Source organism: Scatophagus argus, chromosome 1 (assembly GCF_020382885.2).
Source record: "Scatophagus argus isolate fScaArg1 chromosome 1, fScaArg1.pri, whole genome shotgun sequence".
NCBI lineage: Eukaryota > Metazoa > Chordata > Actinopteri > Scatophagidae > Scatophagus > Scatophagus argus.
This window is the reverse complement of record NC_058493.1, coordinates 15,155,809-15,175,682: the sequence shown is the minus strand read 5'-3', so window position 1 is coordinate 15,175,682 and position 19,874 is coordinate 15,155,809. Positions and strand designations below refer to the sequence as shown.

The 19,874-nt window shown below is 39.7% G+C and overlaps 1 protein-coding gene across 1 annotated transcript; it reads left to right on the top strand.

Moving 5' to 3' along the window:
• Window positions 1-1,207: 1,207 nt before the first annotated feature.
• fes (FES proto-oncogene, tyrosine kinase) lies at window positions 1,208-14,051 on the top strand. The gene is made up of 18 exons (XM_046385643.1): window positions 1,208-1,591; window positions 2,578-2,751; window positions 3,993-4,089; window positions 4,234-4,417; window positions 4,924-5,061; window positions 5,157-5,276; window positions 5,437-5,559; window positions 6,747-6,942; window positions 8,092-8,172; window positions 9,058-9,267; window positions 9,462-9,584; window positions 9,859-9,912; window positions 10,772-10,890; window positions 10,983-11,077; window positions 11,196-11,319; window positions 13,044-13,201; window positions 13,323-13,445; window positions 13,556-14,051. Exons 1-18 carry the CDS (start codon window positions 1,367-1,369, stop codon window positions 13,696-13,698), a joined length of 2,487 nt encoding a protein of 828 aa, XP_046241599.1. The 5' UTR covers window positions 1,208-1,366; the 3' UTR covers window positions 13,699-14,051.
• Window positions 14,052-19,874: the final 5,823 nt, after the last annotated feature.

Here is a 19,874-nt window from a genome sequence, read left to right as displayed (position 1 = left end):
GTATTTTATTCAAATTCTGTTGCATCCAGTTTGTTTAATATTGAACGTTTGGTGTTTCATTTCAGTCCAACACTTTTTTCCCCAAATAAAACCCTAGATGCAATTTTATACAGGCATTCGTGGTGCCCAGAGGATAAATCCTCCTGACTTTGGTGATCACTGACGATTCCTCCAGCACCACTGTGAGGTTAACATTTGTGGGTTTGGGTGGAAGTTCCATCAGGCTCAGTTGTGTGGTGAAACAGAAGTAGACTGTCAAGAAGCAGAAAATTACTCAAGTGAAGTACAGGCACCTCCACATTGTGCCTAAATGCATGTAGTTGCTAATCACGCTGGGACTGCAGTTAAGGAAAATACTTTCAATGTCAGTGTGACATCACGACAGTTATTACTTGGACATTGGTCAGTGCAGCTTTAGTGTCTTTTGCTTCCAGCCAGTGTATGGTTGGTATGACACACAGCTCTTTCTTTTTTTTTTTTTTTTAGCCCAAGACACCTTCTCTAAATACAAAAGTAGACATTTCCTCTGTGGTCTGCAAAAGCTGTCTGAGCTGAGGATCATTGTCAAGTGTATTTTTTGTCTCATTTTCTCCCTAATGTGTAGAACGAGTGTCTTTGACGATGTATGGTCAGTGAAATTAAGCAAATTAGTTACGGCAGAGAGAGTGCACCAAACAACAACCAAGTCGTATAAGTACAAGTAATGAAGAGTGAGACTGGGTTCACGCTGTGCTAAAAAGACAAATGAAAAGCATTTTTTTTTTCATGTAACAAACACCATCAGAAGTTTTTATAGACTGTTGTGGTCTAAAAGTGATGAGCAGTTCACTTAAGCCTACACCCAAATGACGTTGCAAAGAGCAGGCTATTACTTAAACCTAAATAGGAATTTGCAGTATCTTTAAATTATTTTTTTTTTCCTCCGTTTTATTCAGCAAGTACAAGTATCTCAACACTGTACCACATTAACTGCAGAAGCTGAGGAAATGTACTTTGCACGCAGTGCAGATGATGGTGTCTGTAATGTTCAGCTTCAATCTGTCAGCCTCTTATTTCTGCATCTTAACTGAAAATTATATACATTTACTTCAAAAGTTGTTCCTAAATTGAAAGCAAAATCGCAAGCACACCCACATTCAAGCAGACACAAGGAAGTGCTGCCTCATGTAACCAGTGTCTTTTTTTTTTTTTTTTGCACACAGGGAAATGAAACCCCTCTGTGGCCACAGAGGAGTAACTACTCTTGGTCATTAGCAGATGTATCGGCTCACCACTCTGTTTCTGTCCCACTCATGAGAGCACAAAGGTACTGCGGGATTTACTGGTGACAGCAAATTCTTGGCAAAAAAAGTTTAAATATTGAGAGATGGGGTTTGGGGAGGACCTGTGGTGCCCGCAGGCGCATGCTGCTATCCTGCGACTGCTGGACTCGGAGCTTCACCTGATGGAGACCATGAAGAAGTGGATGGGTCAGCGGGCTAAGAGTGAACGGGAATTTTCAGTGCAGCTGCATCACATGGCTGCCATAGTGGAGAAGCTGGACCGGTCTCAGCTTTGTGCAGGACAGGACTACATCAGTCAGCTCAGCAAGGTGAGGTCTTCCACACCCCGATCATCGACTCATTCCAGTGGGAGAAACAGCATAATGTGTAATGTGTGTGATGAGAGTTTATCTTAAATTACTTTTCGGAATTAATGAGAGGTTAAAATTTTTAAAACAAAAAAGCTATCAACATCAGTGTTTCCCTAGAAGAATTTATTTGGGGGGCCATCAGAAACAAATGTTTGCTTTTTGTTATTGAAACCGAAAGCTGCAGATATATTGAAACATCAGAATTTTACATTCATATTTTGTCATATTAGCAGAAAAGTACTTCCCTCCTCAGAAGTTAGGGTTTTTAATTTAGTCCTGTTTTGCAACTTTCATTTTCAGAAGTTTAACCACATAAAGCAAAAAATACACGAACACAACTCCAATCATTTAGACACAACATGGAAAACACACTACATACGACTGGCTAAAACTATTGCAAAATAAATCTATAGATCAGATCTATACTTGACCACTGATTTCCAACCAAAATCAAAGTAAAATCCAAAAGCATAATGCTACCCGAAGGTGAAATTCCAATAAAAGGTTTGTAAAAGTTTTGTAATTTGCTTCAAATTGATCATAAATTTGTTTGTAATTATCCAATGCTTCCCTGAATTATGGCAATAATAAATAAGTGTGAATGAATATCTAATATATATCAAAGTCATGCCTGTTAATTTGCTGAAGACAACACAGACAGGTGCAGGTCGGGCCAATGAAATCCTTGAAGAAACAATTTTATTTCTTCATTTTTCAGCTTCATTTGAAATAATTACAGCCATGCAAGCAACTGGTGGTTTGTGGACCATTGTCTGACTTTTAATCAAACGCACAGTACTGGGACATACTGCCAACAAAAAAGTCCAGATCCAAGCGAAGGTTAATGCCTTGGCAGGAGTTTGTATCATGTAGTGAGCTTCATCTACTCACATTCTCTTATCAAAATGATCTGTCTCTCTGACCTTTGACCTCCCGTCTGCCAGTCGTGGGGAGTGCTGGTCTCTCAGACGGACTTTCTCAGTCAGGTGATGAAGAAGTGCTCTGAGGATCTGGTGGATGGTCCGATCAGCAAACTGACACTGCTCATCAGAGACAAACAGCAGCTCCGCAAAACCTACGCGGAGCAGTGGAACCTGCTGAGGCAGGAGCTCGGCAAGGTGTGTGATCAACACATGCACACAGACACACACACACAAACTCACACGATACATTACAGACTTATGCTGTCATGCCAGGAGGTGAACCACTTTTGCGTGTCTGTTCTATTCAGTATTCATTGTCATTATCTCAACCTGGTCGTTTTTCTGAATGCAGTGGTGTTTTTAGATGAAAGCGAACTATTAAATAACCATTATGTGTATGAATGCTGACACTGTGTTAGAGGGGTCGCATCTATGAGTCTTCACTCAGAAGTTGTTGCTTTAAAATGTGTTGTTTCCTGTTCAGTTCATCATTTTAGCATGCAGACGAGCTTTGCAATGGCGGTCTTAAAAACAGACAGCAGTCAAATGAAATGAGGTTCAACGGACTGGAAAGAGTGTGTGCAAATGCATTTTGATGCTATCTCAAACTGGTGGCAGCTTCGCACTGTTTTTATGACCCAATTACATCAGGCAAATGATGTGTTCATTTCCAGTGATCCATACTGGGTCATACTGGGCTGCAGCTTGGTCATCTAGCTTGCAGACGACTTTGTTTTTTTAAGTGCATCACTGACTGGTTAAACAGTAGATTGCTTTTATGTTGCAATTGCAACTGAACATCAAAAGGTGCTGTGAGGTGGAGTCACGAAGTATCACCACCAGTTGCACAGCAAAGGTCAGATCATTTCCTCATATGTCTATTCTCATGTTTCAAGTTCCCCTGCAGCGAAAGATGAAAGGGCTACTGTCCACTTCCTGTGCTACATGGCGTTCTCTATCAGTGCGGCCGCTTGTAACCACGCAAATAGCACTGCTGAGAAAAACCCATTCTTGCACCGTGTATTTCCCATATGTGTCTGTACAGTTATGTCTGTGTGACAAGGCTGTAAACATAGAGGGCAGGTGGTTAGCATCCAGAAATTTCATTCATATTTGAAAACTCCTTCCCTGCTATTCTAAAATACTTAAAAATTCAATGACACTTGCCTTTTATTTATTTGTTTATATTTCGTTATGAGGTCTGATTTTTTTTTTTACCAGATTTCCTGTTTCACTTCATGTAATCGCAGACATTAGGGATTAATAAAGAACCACTACAACTCTAAACATACAAAACAGAAATATATGATTTTTTATTTATATTTCTCATATCCATACATCACTGAGACATTTTGGACGTAACTGAATATTCGAGGGAGAATGTGTCCCCCAGTTTATGTTATAATAATTACTGCCTTGGCTGCGGGCTGCTTCAGGTGACCCAGACGGAGCTGGAGAGGCTGAAGAGCAGCTACAGACAGGCAGTGAAAGATGCAGCTCAGGCCAAGAGGAAGTACCAGGAGGCCAGTAAAGGTAGGACATCCTACTATTACTTACTTCTCTAAACAGATTAAGTTCCACATGCTGATGGCACAGCCTTGCTTTGTTTTGTACTGTGTTCACTGTAAATCAGGGTTTTTATCACGACATAAAGCATCCCCTCTCCTTCCCCTGCAGATAAAGAGCGAGAAAAGGCGAAAGAGCGTTACATAAAGGCTTCACTGAAACTCTATGAGATGCATAATGAGTATGTGCTGTCTGTGCGAGCGGCTCAGGTTTACCATCAGCACCACTACAGTCAGATCCAGCCTGCCCTGCTCACCGCACTGCAGACTCTGCAGCAGGAGATGGTGCTCATACTGTAAGATCACATACACTACATTTACTGTTTTTTCCATTTCCACTTGGTGGACTTGTTACCATTCATACACAATACATGTATTTATTTATTTTTATTTAAAGCCAGGACAATACTTAATACATCAGCTTTCAGCATTATGTTAATTATATTTGACCATACATTGAGAGAAGTAACTGTTTTGACAGCTTTTTCTTGCTTGTGCAGTCAAGAGAACTAACATTCAAAACAAGCAGGTTTACATAAATGTTAGTTAGACAGCTGTAACAAGCAATAACACAAATCTGACACTTTTTACTGGTTGTGTAAGTTTAAATCTCGAACTCGATTCTCATAGTATTGCTGTGAAACAACTTGGGAAAAGCAAAAAAAAAAGAAAAAAAGAATGTACTGTTTATATTGTTTGAATTAGTCTAAAACTTGCAAAAATGTTCCTTGAAATCTCTGAACAGTCCATCACCTGAGGAGTTTGTATTGTTCTGTGTTGCCTTTTATGATCTCTAAACCAGAAAGGAGATCCTGCAAGAGTATTTCGACATCTCCACTCTCCTTCATCACGAAGTGGTGCACATCCATAGGGAGATGTCTTCAGCTCTAACGGCCATTGATCCTCTCAGCGAGTATGAGAGCTTCATCCACCAGAACAGGTAGACTGAGGAATAACTTCCCCTCAGATGACAGCAATGTAATCATCAAAGCCAGATCTGCAGAGAAATGATTGTGTGTGTGTTTGTGTTTGGAGATCTGTAGGTGAGATTCCTCCTTGTGTAGAGTTTGACTGCAGTTTCTTGGAGGACACTGAGCAGCTAAATCCCAAGGACATTGAATTGAATGACCTCACGTTTGAGACAATCCAGCACAAGTAAGAACAAACAACACAATTTCATCCAGATGGCTGAAATACAATTTCCTTTTTTAATGTCTCATGTAGTTCCTCCTCCTTACCCACTCTGTTCCTTTTAGCTCTGTTTTGCATTAGTTTCTTCCTGCCCTATCATAATTTCTCTGTCTCCTTCTCCCAGGCTGACTGCAACAGAGGAGGAGCTGCTGAATCTGGCTCGGACTCTGGGCTCCCAGCAGACGTCGCTCGAGCAGCTGGAACTGGAGCTGGAAGCCGAGCAGGAAGGCATCAGGAAGGGCCAGAGGTGAGCAGCTCACAGACTCAAGCTAGAACCAGTGATGTTCTGATGTTATATTTAGAGGTTAAAGAGGAGGTTTTGAAATTTAAAAAAAGTGTTTGATAGCTGTGGAGGCAATTACTAGTTTGCTTCTACGGGCAGTCCTCACTGTCAGGAGAGTTCAGTGTGCTCTTGGCTGGGCAGCAGCTAATGACCGATGTGCTCTCAGTAAGCTGTAAGTGCCTTATAAATTACAATACAATGATATGGTAAGAGTTATTGGACTTGATTCCCTCATTTGTCTTGGTTGGTGAGGCTGCCTGAAGCTGTTAGAGGTTTACAGTCCTGTGGGAATGATCAAGTCATTAACAAGCTCCTGAAGGACTACGGAAACAATGTGTTTATTTGCGAAAAGTTTATGCCTTTCAGGTGCAGCTGGGGAGCACATATGGTGCTGGTGGTGTGAGTGAAGTGAGTCGAGGTTACCCTGCCCTTTGGTTTGTATTTTGAAGAAATATTTTATAAATCAACAGTGACACGCTGTATGAAGTTGACCTTGTGTGACCTCTTGTAGAAGTGTGAGGCTGAGCATGCTTGCTTCTCTACTCATTGTCACTCTGATATCAATTCAAAAGCTTACTCTGAAGAAGCTTTCTTTCATTTAGGTTGCTTGAGTCTTCAAGCAATAGCATGTTGGCTTGCAGAAATATTTCCTTTACAGTGTGCCCACTTGCAGACCAAATATTATTTTTCTGAGCACCTCTAGTCCATGGTTGCACAGTTAATAGGGATTTGTGTAGTATTCGGATACATGCACAATGAACAGTTTGATCTTGGTTTGGTCTTGGTTGGCCTTTGAACCTTTCGTTTATTAGCTTATAAGCGTCTCAGAAATCAAACCCCTACTCATTTTTAGAAGTCTCGTTCACCTCATTAGCAGGGCCCTTTGATCATTATTGGTCTTGTTTGCTCTAAACCCAGTACAAAGGCTGACTAAGCTGACACTAGCAAGGCTTTCTTATTGATTTGGTTAGTCAATAGGAAGCATCTGCAAAGTTATTTGAGCAGACAGCCTTTTTATTGATATCTGTGTGGTCGTGTACTGTCTATTTGCATCACTTGTGCTACTTCATTGGTTTGTCCGACTGTTTGTGTTGCTCACACACTGAAAAGGTCCTACACAAATATAATTTACCTTCCCTGACCTTGTTCAGGGTCTACCAGTTCAGCAAGAAACACGCAATGGAGGAGTGCCGGCAGCAAGTTGCTCTGTCACAGGGCATGAGAGCCAAGCTGGAGGTTCAGAGGCTTCTTCTGAAGGAGAAATTGGACCAGCTGGGCTCCAAAGAGCCTCCTTCTGCTCTGAAGCTGGACTCAGACACTGTCTCTGTTTCTTCCAACACAGGCCATGTATGTTATCTCTGGCAGTCTTTCCTTCCTTTGTCTTTTTCAGCTAATTTTCGGTTCTGTCAGTCAGTCAGGTTTATTACACTTTGAAAACAAGCCAAGGTATGAGGAAGAAAGATTGTTTCTTAAACAACTGAAACCAGTTTTGGTATGAGGAATAAAGGGATCATGTTGGGTATAAACCCAGTGAACCAGTAGCTCTCTTCACTTCATCTAGACCTTGACACCCAGAATGGCTTACTAAATCTTTTTACACATTGTTTTGAACAAGAGGCAGGACAAACTCATTGTTTTCAAAGTCTCAGGTCTTGAGATATTAAGTCCCAATTCAATTCCACATCAAGCGTATGTCATCTTATTGTGTTTTTGGTCTTAAACAAGTCATTATGAAATTAGAAACAGCGAAAGTGGGCACATTTTACTGACACTCATCCATGACAGGAAGCCCACTTCAGACGTTGCAACTTGCTTATTGATCTTTACAGATAACATTTAGATTAACAATGTTGTATAGTAGTTGGTGTTACACTGATGGTATTGAAACATGTCAGTTTGCACGAAGATTAAGTCTATTTTCTTATATATAAAAAATGTATCTTTGCACTTGTGGACAAATCATTCCAAGTCACAAGACTCAAGTACAAATTACGTAATTGGTGTCAAAGATAAAGGTGAGTTGTGAGTCACTGCCTGCATGGCTCCAGGTATGGCTGTGCTGGTCCATTGATTGGTCCCGTACTTTGGTCCAGCCTGAAATGTCTTAACTTCAAAAGATCACATTGAAGGTCTTGTGCCTAATGTCAGCTGACATTAGGCACAAGACATTGCTCAAAGTGTCGCTGTGCCCAAGTATGGCCTCATGGATCTTGTAACTGTGAATTCTTAGTCTTGTAGTCAGTTCAACTCATGGGACTAATGTCCCAAATGAGCCTTTTCACTGATGAACTACAATCATAGTCCTGCTTTCTTTACCTCTGAACATCTCTTTGTAACTGGACCTACTAATTAAAAATAATTCTTGAATCTCACTTTATGCCAGATGTAGCTGGTTCTTGTGCATTTTTTTTATGCCAACATGATGTGCTCTGGATCTTCTTAGGTTTTTTTTTTGTTTGTTGTTGTTATTTTATTTTATTCTTTTTTTTTTTGTAGGACCACAGCCAAAACTCCACCAAACTCCTCATGGATGGGATCATAAATAATCTGAGTGGCTTGTTTAAACCAAAATTTGAGGTAGGTTTAACACTGATTTACAATCAGGGCGCAATACTATTACACAAAACAATGATAGAGTACTAATACGAAACTGTCTGGCATCACTTCGACGCACTAAACAATGTCTACTTGTCAAGATGTTGTTGGGGAACAATCAAAAGGAAGGACACTTGTTCCAGTTGAAGGACAGTTCCCCTCTTAACACTTCCACCTCCCTGCTCTTCACTTTAACTGCAGTGCCTGTTTTCATACACTCAGACCTCCTACCACACAGCAAACAGTTCATCATATTTTGGAGAAAGTGGCACAGTTTGAAGGAATATTACTGTCTGGATGAACTCATTCAGAAACAAGATTTTTCTTTGGGGTCTTGTGCGCCTGAAGGCATAATTGGACTTACTGAGGTCAGCTTTGCTGGTCGAGTTACCTCAAACTAAGTTTACTTCTCAGACGGGTGGTTTACATTTTATAATTTTATCACTTCTGCTGATAGACAATAGCAAGCATGCAACCAAAACCAGCTTGTCCTGCACGCAAATCCTCAACAGGAAACGGTCTTGTGCAAGCAGTCTAACAGTTCTTAATCTATCAGAACGATCAAAATGTCTGCTTGGAAACTGTAACAGATCATCTCAAGCAAATCATATCTTATTGTCTATAATGCACTGGACTTAATGCCTGAATTATATACTTTTCCTCAGGAGTAAGCTGCTTCTCACTTTTCAGCTCCTAGGTTAGTAGTACCCTAGAGGCAGGGAAGGTGATGCTGATAGACTTTTAACAGACTCTTCTTTGAAGTATAGCCACATAATCTCTGCAGAATAACCCTAAAAACCATCTTCTATGACTTCATATTGTTTCATTTTTCATGTTGACTTTAAAGATTCAGCTTGTCTTTTCCAGGTGCTTCCAGACCTCACCCCTTTGCAGATGGTGGATCGTCCTCTTGGGCAGCAGGACTGGTACCATGGAGCCATTCCCAGACTAGAGGTCCAGCAGCTGCTGACGAATGACGGAGACTTCTTGGTGAGGAAGAGTCAAGAAAAGCCTTGTTATGTGCTCTCTGTGCAATGGGATGGAGCCTGCAAACATTTCCTCATTCAGAATATGGATGTAAGTACGTTTTTTAAGTGCAACTGATCAATTTATCTAAACAAGGGAACAATTTAAAAAGCATTTTTAAAGATATGTTTATATATATGTGTGTGTGTGTATATGTATGTATACAGGTTGTTAAATTTCCCTGCTTTGTGCATGTCTGCACATTAGTTCACTTCTGAAAAATGCTTTTCCATGTGTGTCAGTAGAATATGTATCGTCTGGATGGAGAAAGTTTCCCAAGTATCCCGCTGCTGATCCATCATCTAGTATCATCAGAACAACACATCACTAAGAGGTGTCACATAGTGCTGAAGAAGCCTGTACTGAAGGTACTGCTGTAGCACCGCGCGCGCACACACACACACACACACACACACACACACACACACACACTAAAAAGGTCCCATCATTCTCCTGTTTTTCTCTAAGTTGGTGTTTACACACAGATAGTCATCACAAATGAGCACCAATGTAAAGATAAACTTGTTCTCAGATGATCTTGCTTTTCAAATTCTCTTGCCTATTCTTTTCACTCCCTTGTTGGTCTCACAGTTTTAAACAGCTTGACTACATGTCTCTCATTGTTCATTCTCACCTCATTAGGACAAGTGGGTCCTGGAACACGATGATATTATTTTGGGGCACCTCATTGGACGGGTGGGTGAACTTCACATCTGTTTACAGAAGTGTAGAAATACAAAAGTGAAGTGAGAAAATGCAAAAATGTTTTTGTTTTTATTCATTGCTTTTTATTGCGCTGATCAGCAGCCATGAATAGTGTGTCAGTGAGTTTTACGGTCTCTGACTCAGATGTCTTAAAATGTTGTGAACATATTTGCATGAAACATGATGGAAGGTTTGATCAGCATTGCCCTAACTCACTTTTATTGCCTTTAAGTAGACGTGACTAGAAGCCAGCCATCCATTATTGGTTTAAACAAACGACATAAGAACTCTGGAGACCTTATGGCCAGTCTACTGTTTACTGTTTACTTTAGCAGATTTTTAAATTAATACTTGCACACATGAACACTGAAAGAGTTATTCCTCATTGTAATGGTTTCTCATCTTCATAATGGCTGCAAAGAGATTTTAGTGTAAGTGACAATGGACAAAATTCAGTTCTTGTTTCAAGCAAATTTATAGACTAAAGTTCAACTGAAGCTAATCTGAGACTTTAGTATGTGTGAATTAGTGAAATAAAGCTGCAATTATTTAGGATGGACAGGAGGAAGAATTAAAACAACCAATAACTCAGTGTGCACGTAAGCATGAGAATATTGGATTAAAATAATAAAAATGTGAACCTGAAGTCCAATGCTGGCTTGCCTTTTGATGTTTCCATAGTATTGATGCATATGCTAATCTCCCATTTCATCGAAAATGATCAAACAATAACATACAGGGCAACAGTTCATTAAGAAATTGTTAACTTTGGAACCCTGCTGAGTTAGAAAAGAGAGTTGCTGTGACTGTAACTGAACTGACTGATCATCTTGGTTTTGGCACTGCACAGGGTAACTTTGGAGAAGTGTACAGTGGTCTTTTACGGTCTGATAACACTCCTGTAGCAGTGAAATCCTGTAAAGAGAACCTGGCGCCGGAACACAAGAGTAAGTTCCTGATGGAAGCCAGGTTAGTGTGTACACACACACACACACACACACACACACATGCACACACACACGCACACACTTCCCTCTCTTTCTCTGTCCTGTGCTGTCCAGGATCTTAAAGCAGTACGACCATCCCAACATTGTGAAGCTGATAGGAGTGTGCACTCAGAAACAGCCCATCTACATCATCATGGAGCTCATTCAAGGTAAATATGACATGACAGCTTCAGGTTTTATTGGAACATTATTGCTTCTCCCATTTGTTCCTCTATCATTACGGCATATGTACAGTGTGTGTTTGTGTGTGTCCACATATTTCGCAAGGTGGTGATTTTCTCTCCTTCTTGCGGAATGAGGGTCACAGTCTGAAGTCTAAGATGTTGGTCAAAATGACAGAAAATGTAGCATCTGGCATGGAGTACCTGGAAAGCAAGAAGTGCATCCACAGGTGTGTCAATCATTTGGTCCCTCGTTATTTGTATAACCTCCTTAGGAACAGGTAAGATTGTGAGTTTGTGTAATTTAATGATCCAGTGTGAAGGATTTAGCGGCAGTGAAGTTGCAGATTGCAACTAAAAGCCCTTTGTCTTAAGACAAAGAAAAACAACTGAAAATGCAAAAAAACAAAAAGGCCTTCTCAAGAGGTGGTGTTTGATTTGTCCATTCTGGGCTCATGTAGGAACATGGCAGAGCAATTTGACAGACTGTGCAAGAGGACCTCTTCCTTCTGTAGATATAAAAGGCTCATTCTAAGAGATTTAGTGATTATACACAAAAGAAAACATAGTTATGAAAATTATATACCATTGGCCCCCCCTGAATACTCTGAATGTTTGATACTTGGATCAAAAATTGGGCCAATTACAACAAAAGTTTAGATGCAGTAAGATTTGGTGCCCGTGGATGAGACAGCTCTCAAAGAGTCTGAGCATCTTCATTATTGCATCATTAAGTGCATTCAAACTCAAAAGAGACAACAGTTGAATGTCAAAAACTGTTACTCTCGCAGACAAACATCTAAACACATGTTCAGAGAGCTACAGAGCACGAGCTGTTTTTTTTTCTTTTTTAAAGAAGTCAGACAGGCATGTGCTAACGTGGTGGGAGATGACTGATGTCCTGAGTGTCCACTGTAGAAACAGTATGAAGGTTCTTCATAACTGGTCAGATACAACCGCAGCCTTGAGTGCATATGCAGATCATTTGTTCATTAATTAATTTCTCTATAATTAAACTTTTATTTGCATAGTGACTACAATGAAACAAAGTTAAAGCAATAAAAGGAGGAAAGCTGCAACTGTTTAAATGCCAAACAGAATAGATTTACAGAACTGGAGAAAGTTCATATTAATAGACAGATTATTCCACAGTTTTTGTCCATGACAATAAACAGGTGCCAGTCTTGTAGACTGTTGTAGACTGGTAATAATATTTACAATCAGCTGTAAAAGAGACATGGTGCCAGTACAAGGGTGCTTAAATGGGTGTTAAACTTCCTCACAAACCAAACTGCTACGCGGATACAGAGTCTGAAGAATGTGGATCTTGAAGTGAGCCGAAACTGGCTATAAAGAGGAAACATGAGTTTGTGTGGTGATTTTGTGTTTTACGTATGCCTACGAACCAGAAAAACAATGTTGCTTTCAATGCCATTATTAAAAGAAAAATAAGAAAAGGCTGCAATCCAAATATATAGCAAGATATGTAAAACTGAACATTTAACTGTGAAAATACTGTAAGTTATGGAATTGTATGTGAGATTTTTTTCCCAGAGTGTATTAGGGCATCTGTTGTTAAGAGGAAGTGATTGCTGTGCTCAGGGGGAGCTATTAGTAGAGTTTTAGTTGTTATTGCTTTGGGGAAGACATGTGACACCCAGTTCAGTACAGGAGCACTGTTCGATTTGCTCAGCGGGGACGGATCAGAGCAGGCTGCTGGTAGCTGCTCGGCCTGTAACGCCGCATGTCAAACTGCCTCAAATGCTATGCCAGCGACATGACAGGAACGCCTGTTCTCACACTCCTTTGAGTCCTCTCTGTTCTCTTGCCATTTCTCTCTTTTTTTTAATGCAGCGCGTGATGTTTTGTAGTCTCTATTGTATCCATTTTTCATCAACCTCTGTACATGTGCCTCTTACATCTTTCTTTCTCTGTCTGGTTGTATTTTTTAAAGGGACCTGGCAGCAAGAAACTGTCTAGTTGCAGAGGACAAAGTGGTGAAGATCAGTGACTTTGGGATGTCCCGTCAGCAAGACGACGGTGTCTATTCCACAGAGGGTGGCCTTAGACAAATCCCGGTAAAATGGACTGCTCCTGAAGCCCTCAACTATGGTACCTCACAACTGCCTCTGTCCTGCACTCACAACCAGAAACATTTCTCCTGCCAATAGGCAATTAAACGCTGACAGAGTCCTGTGCCTTTGTCAATACTGCCCCCTGCTGTTGTTTTCAGGTCGTTACACATCAGAGAGTGACGTCTGGAGCTTCGGTGTTCTACTGTGGGAGGCTTTTTCCATGGGAATGACGCCTTATGCCAGCATGACCAACCAACAGACACGAGACGAGGTGGAGAAAGGTAAAGCCCTGTATCAGACCCTCAGAGATAAGTGATACGTGTTTGAGTTCTAATGCTCTTCCAGCTTCTTTGTTGTGCTTGATTCAATGCCTGTTTGTGACATGTTTCAGGATACCGTATGCCGGCTCCACATGGCTGCCCTGTGGAAATCTCCAGGATAATGAGCAGATGTTGGCAGTACGACCCCAGAAACAGACCATCTTTCAAAAAGCTGCAGGCTGAGCTCAGTGTTATATACAGCAAAATTGTATGATACAAGCCTTTGCATTGCACATGTACTGTAGAAAAGGTGTTCCTTGAAGGGGTGTGCATACGATTGACTGACATTTTAAACATGACCTGTCACGAGCATGAAAGAATGTTTTTGAATGTTTATGACTGCTGTCAGCAGGTGTCATATCACATGACTTCGTTATTATGACAGATGTCATATTGTGGTTATGACATGTTCTTGCACACTATTTCAAATAAAGCACCTGTTAAAGCACAGTGGTTAGCACTGTCACCTCATAGCAAAAGGGTTCCAGGTTTGAATCCCAGTCTGGGCCCTTCTGTGTGAAGTTTGCTTGTTCTCCCTGTGCATGCGTGGGTTTTCTTCAGGTACTCTGGCTTCCTCCCACAATCCCATATTTGTTAACATTAGGTTAACTGGATGCATTGACTGGCGACCAGTCCAGGGTGTACCCCGCCTCTCGCCCATAGTCAGCTGGGATAGGCTCCAGCGCCCCCGTCCCCCCTGATGGATAAGCGGTAGAGAAAATGGATGGACGGATGGTTGTTTAAAGATGCTCTATTTCCCAGTGACCACAATAGTTAGCTAGGAGGCGGTTAGATATGTTAGCTGTTGTCTGACAGTAGCTAATGTGTTATCTAATATGTTGTTTTACATTGAAATTTTCCCTGATGTACATTGTATCACAATTTCAGCTGAAAGAATTCATTCCAAACGACAGTCACAGACGCAGAACTTCAGCTCAGTTTGTTCAGAGTAAAGCAGAAACTTACACTGAAACTGTATACTTACTTTATACTTGCTGTTTCTGGTTGAAGGAACAAATACACCTAAATCCTAACAATCTGAAATCGGATTGTAAGCTTTAATTTTCACATATGATTTCAATGAAGTTCACTTAATCGGTGTACCTTTAATCAGTGACTAAAATCTGTGTGTATAACTTAAATAAAATTGTGGCACATTCCTTAATAGTACACCAGTACATGAAAGTACAGCTTGTGAGCCCGTTGTCAGCATTGGAATGTGTATGTCGCTTTTAAACAAACAGTAGTCTTGTTTTGATTGCTGCTACAGGTTTCTCACACAATCGACTGAGTCCATGTCACACACAGGCTGACGGAGGTCGCCAACATTTATCTGCTTGTGTAAATTATACTGATGTTTGAAAACATAGTGATGATGTCTTAATTCATTCCTACACCTGTAATCATTTGGGCTGTGGAGTGAAAACACTTCAAACTATTTGAAACCAGTTCAGCCTCAGCTATACTACATTCTGACTGCATGCGAGCTAGCAATAAATACTGCTGGTTGAAGTGGTTTGACCTGTCAATATGCTAACATGCAAGGTCAATTCAACTGTGCGACAGTGAAAGCAACGGTTACATGCTAACCAGCCATAAGCATTATCACATGTTAACTGTAGGCATGTTGACATGCAGGTCAAGGCAAAGCTTGGCTGACAAAGCTAATCAGACTGTTGAAAGCCAAGTCGTGTCTTACAGTATAGGGATGATCTGAGGGTGTGTCCACACTAATCTTTCTCTGTGTGTTTCACAGCCAAAAGTCTCCTAAGAATCTCCTAGAATCCTAAGATGCTAGCAGCAAGCATTAGTGTGGACAAAGAGGACCATTCATTTACTGACTAATCATTTCACAGGAGGCATTTGCTTAGGGAAATGTGCTCACATGTTTTCTTGCTGAGAGTTACATAAGAAGACCACTGTCATGTCCGTGTATGCTAAATATAAAGTTAATCTGGGAAGCTTATTTTAGCATACAGTCTTTCAGCACCTCTAAATCTCACTCATTAAGATATTATATATTTTATTTGTTGGATAATTACAAAAATGTAAAAATTACAAGCTGCAGTTCTATGTGGTTTTATGTGCTGGACTAGTTGGGACCTCTCTTGCTTTAAATGTGTTGATAAAATAGTGATTTTATGGAATAGTTGCAGCCCAGGAAAAGCTGTCTATCTGTTTAACAGGCAGCACATGACTTGTTATCAAGTTATTACCATTATCAAATTTTAGCTGTGATGCACAGTTTTGTTACCTAAAGTTACCCAAAGAGCAGGAAGAGGACATGAGGAATGTGTGGACACATATCTTTTACAAAATGAAATTGAAAACAGGGCGGCACTGTGGTGCAGTGGTTAGCACTGTCGCCTCATAGCGAGAGGGTTCCAGGTTCGAATCCCGGTCTGGGTCCTTCTATGTGGAGTTTGCATGTTCTCCCTGTGCCTGCGTGGGTTTTCTCCAGGTACTCCAGCTTCCTCCCACAATACCAAAACATGCACATTAGGTTAATTGGCTACTCTAAATTGCCCCAATGTGAGAGTGTGTGGTTGTCTGTCTTTGTGTGTGGTCCTGCGATTGACTGGCGACCAGTCCAGGGTGTACCCCGCCTCTCGCCCGTAGTCAGCTGGGATAGGCTCCAGCTCCCCCGCGACCCTGACAGATAAGCGGTATAGAAAATGGATGGATGGACTTGAAAACAGTTGTGTGGATGCACATTGTTTTCACACATCTAATTTAGAGTTGACGTAATCTGAAGCGCACAGTTTAGGATTAGTTGACAGAGGTCATATGGGTTGAGTCTTGTTGAACTTGGATGGTGCACATAACAGCCACGACTGCAACCGTTTGTGCCTATTATTACTGTATTAATACTATTGCAACAAATTGAAAACTGGACGGGATTCCGGCTGGGAGAGAGATAATTAATAACATCACGCTATAAAGTTTTATTGGTTGACTGATTGATTTTATTGGTCATTCAACAAAAGTATCATCTTATTTTTAATTGCTGTGACGAGAGAAAAGAAAAATCATCAAATCAGCTAAACTTCACCGGTGTTTTTGTCAAGACAAGGCAAGTGGCATTGTTGAGTGACACTGACTTGTCTTATCATGACGGCAGCGTGGGTGTGTAATGTCATGAAGAGGTTATGTTGAATTGATACACATCTCTATACAAACACTGCTACAGGGGCTGCTGTCTGGCTCTGAATAACCTCAGCACAGAGTTGTACTGTACTGAGGGATTATTGTTCTTGAAATGATATGCATTTTCTCCCCTATGAGCCTTCTTTAATATGGATTAGAGTCATTAGCTTGGATAATCCTTTTGATATTTCAGTGATAAAGCATTTTTACTCTCTGCAAGATTTCATGCCTATGCTGATTTGAGATTAATCCTATAAAGAATGAAAATGTGAAATTGCAGAGGTGCTCAGCTTTAAAATTATGTAGCTCAACTCCTGTACTAAAGTTTGTGTAATGGTGGTGTCTAGTGCATTAATAACTACTAAATGGATTGATCACCAATTCAAAGTGTTTCTTACAAGCTGTCAGTGTGGTGATGAAAGTATAAAGTGAAATGCTAGACTGCATAATGAGCCACTTAAGCTCTCTATGCTAAAAAAACATATCACACACAGAGCTAAGCCTTAATGTGCTCTTCTTTCCTAACACAAGAAACACCTGCAATGTGGAAGGTGTGGCAACTGACATTCACTGACTGAAGGTATGACTGCCATGTGTGATTATTTCTATGTAGCTTCTCAAACTGGCTGCTCAACTGTTTTGTAGCATAATTGAAACCACCTCACCGGTCGAGCATGTTCTGTAGGCTTCAGGAGTCCCATGATGTTGAGGCCTGTATTCTTTACTTGCCTCCAAGGTAACAAAACATAAATCTGAGACATTGCATAAAGACTAGACAGCTTTCCTTAAAACAAAACTAAACTAAACAAGACCTTACCAAGTTTGACTGATTAAGCCTCTACTGCCATATGGCAACAGATACATTCCTCGAAATTTCTTGATACTTAAAAATATACTTCGACACTGATTGACTTTTCCAAATTACACAGATAGATAGATAGACAGATAGATATTTGGAGCTTCCAAATGGGAAGCCATCCAATCTTGGATAACTGACTCATGATCTTTTGTGATTAGAAAACATTGTCACATTTTTAATTGCAATGGTTTAATAATGTAGATAGGTTGCCTTGGGAAGTAATTCAGCCTCAGTCAATATTGTTAATTAAAACTAATTTGTGTCTCGTACACATTGTGTCGGCCTATATATGCTCAATCTTCATCTATTTTTATCATCTGATTACTAGATGATGTACAGTACTATGCAGACATCAGATTAATAATATGTATGAAGCAGCTTTGTCAGTGTTGTCACAGAGATATCATGTTTGTGTCTCATTCCATGCATTGTATTCATTAAGATAAAAATATTAATTTATAAACCCAAAGTTAAAATGCACTTATACTTTTCTGATACAAAGTCTGTGTGCTTACAAATCATAAATTGCAAGAGGACTTATAATTTAAAATATATATGATATGATATGATCTAATATAAAATAATAATAATGGTTTAGTAATTTGAATAAGTCAGATATGTGCTTTAAGTCAGTTATCATCTATCATGCATTTATCTCACACACTCCTTCAACAAGCAAACACCCTGACTCTCTTTACCAGAGGATCACAAAATACCGGGCAAGATAATTTACAAACACTAACTGATTAATTATCAGTGTTACTGCTGCCACTAGGACTTCGTTAAATTTGCTAATGGCACCGCAAAAGGTGCAACTATTTATGATCACTTAAAAGAGTTTTAAAACTGTGTTTTCATTTTATTTCATCCCTTATTTGAAAAGTTGTTTCGTAATCTTGCTTGCCCTCAGTGCACTTTATTTTCATGTACAGTGTTGAAATTGTAAAATGTAAAATATTTAAGACACTATTCAACTGATTAATTAAATTAGCCTTTGAATTTGAAACGAAAAATGAAATTTAAAGATTCAGTTCAAAATTCTACTTTCTTATTGTGTCTTCAAATGATGAATTTATAATTGAATTTTGAAATAAAATAACAACATTGTACTCAAATACTACTTTTTCTTTTTGGTTTCTTTTGCTATGCATTCTGCATTTTCATGTTCCTATTTCATTATCACTTCACTTTCAAGTAGAATTTAATTAATTAAGTAAGTACCTCAAAGCAAGTGTGATTGGGGAGTCAGCCTTTTATCACAAGCAGCATTCAGCTGTCAGTGATGTTCCACCCTCTTTTTAAAACATTCTATAACTAATTAAAACCAAATGTATTAGAGAAATGAATTAATGCACTTGCACATATGTCACCGTAATCAGAACTACCTAAGATGACCGAAAACATCTTTAGCAAAAATTTATTTGCCGTGTAATTTGAGTTTTTTCAGTTGGCTTTCATTGCATTGGTTTTTAATGCAAGTGACCAGGTTCAAACACAGACTCTCTCTCTTTCTCTCTCTCTCTCTCTCTCTCTCTCTCTCTCTCTCTCTCTCTCTCTCTCTCTCTCTCTCTCTCTCTCTCTCTCTCTCTCTCTCTCTCACACACACACACACACACACACACACACACACACACACACGGCATATCTTGCAATTATGTTAGGGTTAGTTATTAAGTGGTTCTGTAGAAGTGAAAGCATTGCCCGTGTCTTTGCTTGACTGATCACTAAAATAGACTTGGAATGAAGTTGGTTGAGTATATTAATATATTAAAACGCTTGAGTTGAACTACTCTTCCATGTTACCGTAAGCTTCAGTTTGCTACATTTCTCTGGAGGGGTTACCTTCAGCGTGGTGAATCTTTGTTTGATGTAGAGTAACTGGTAGCTTAGATCACCACACTTTTAAACAAACACCAAAACAGACATTGGCTGCTGTCTGCTGCTCTTTGCAGGAACAAGCCAAGAGAGCTTAAAGTGTGTTTTAATAAATCAGACCCACCCAGGCTCCTCGAACATGTCACTTCACATAAAACAGTGAAAACCAAATGAGGCAAGTGAAAATCCCCTTAAGTAGGATTAACCTGTGCAGCCAATCAGTGTTCAGTGTGAATGAAAGAAAACTAGATGTTAATAATTGAAAGATCTGCAATGTCAAAATTAGTGCATTAAAGTGGAGTAAATGATGCCATGCAGTAAATCACAGTCTTATGTGAGTATGAAGAACAGAAAAATCTGGTAAACACATATGCCAACAAACAAAAATGATCTAAAATACAAAATATTTACAATACAAAATTTAATAAAAAAGTGTTCTAAAGTTGAATATAATTCAAATTAATTAAATTTAAATTTTTAAATTAAATTTAATTTAAATTTGTGAGCGA